The sequence below is a fragment of the Stegastes partitus genome, unplaced genomic scaffold (genome assembly GCF_000690725.1).
Source record: "Stegastes partitus isolate 25-593 unplaced genomic scaffold, Stegastes_partitus-1.0.2 Scaffold1790, whole genome shotgun sequence".
Classification (NCBI taxonomy): Eukaryota; Metazoa; Chordata; class Actinopteri; family Pomacentridae; genus Stegastes; species Stegastes partitus.
The window spans coordinates 154,666-156,019 of NW_007579521.1; the positions used below are offsets into that span (position 1 = coordinate 154,666).

Sequence of the window (1,354 nt, forward strand, 5' to 3'; positions counted from 1 at the left end):
CTGTTAGCATTGATCAGCACCTGCTAGTATTGATCAGTAGCTGTTAGAATTGATCAGGATGGGTTAGAGGATGTGAGGATGTGACTGGAACCAGTAGAATCTATTCACGTGATGCTGTGCTGTGGAGCAGCTGCAGTGCATGCTGGGAGATGCAGCTGCTGCGGCCCTGACTGAGGCTGACTTTAATGAGTCTGTCTGTCTGTCACAGTGGTGCATTGTGGAAGTTTCAGTGAGTAACACCCAGTTTGTCCTGTTTGACCTGATCTGATGCAGCATCCTGATAAATCGACCAGCTGACCCTCACACTGTTTATTCTGCAGCCTCTCAAACAGGAAATCAGATCAGGGATGCTAAAGAATGAAGTTCACACCAGATAAACTAGGAAAAGAAACCAGAGAGAGAAACAATGAAAGAAAAACACAAGGTGATGAAAAAGATCTAACAGAACAGTGAACGAATACAAAGAAAACAGACAAAAATGAATCCATAGGAAGAAAAGCAGCAGTGAGACTCCAGCTGAAGGGCAGACTTCTTCAGAGGGAAACAGGGAGACTAAATCAGGTTAAAAGAGATGAATCTAGATGAGAACAGAAGAAAAAGACACATGAACGAAAAACAGAAGAACCGGTAAACAGTCAAACCTCCATGTTTTACAGACGTTTAATCGTCTGGTGAAATGGTTTTTAATTTTTAGTTGCAATAGTACGAGAGAACACTGAGCTTCATGTTTGTCTGCAGCATAAAGTCCTGCAGCTCTGAGGAACCAGAACATGAAGGAGGAGACAGAACTCAGAGACGTCTTCTGTCAGCAGGACTCAGAACCATGGAGACCAGAGAGAAGGAACGTTTCTTTGATAATTGATTTTATAAAATGTAAAAACCAGGAACCATCATGTTTCCAGATGTTAAACCCTGGAGCTGATGTCTCCTCATCCTGAAGATGCTGAACCATCTCCGTGTGTCCAGACTTTTCCTCTCTGCTCTGCTCATCAGCGATAGAAAGATGTTCCACCATCAGCTGGATGTATCTCCACCAACTGGCTCCTCTGTTCTCTGGTTCTGATCCGTGCTGCATTCATTCATTAATTCATTGGAACTGTAGAATGAATTGATTTCGATGAATCCTCTCTGACAGGCAGACCCAGGCCAGGTGAGGGGGTGGTGGGCGGGGCTTAACCCACTGAGCCCCCATCTGATTGGTGGTGGTGATGATCGCGACCGGCGGCCTGCTGAGGATCAACGCACGGCGACAGGATTCACTGAGGTCCAAACCACACAAAGCACACACACACAAGAGGAAGGACAAGAAGAAGAGGTAACACAGTCACACCCGCACACACACACACCTACACTC

At 45.7% G+C, this 1,354-nt stretch overlaps 1 protein-coding gene across 1 annotated transcript in view; it reads left to right on the plus strand.

The window, feature by feature from the left end:
* The first annotated feature begins 1,208 nt into the window (after positions 1-1,208).
* LOC103372616 (transmembrane protein 200C) overlaps positions 1,209-1,354 on the plus strand; it is a 2,417-nt gene continuing 2,271 nt past the window's right edge. Inside the window, exon 1 of the mRNA XM_008302300.1 lies at positions 1,209-1,315. Within this exon, the coding sequence (XP_008300522.1) occupies positions 1,209-1,315 (107 nt within the window). The remainder of the gene's footprint in view (positions 1,316-1,354) is intronic.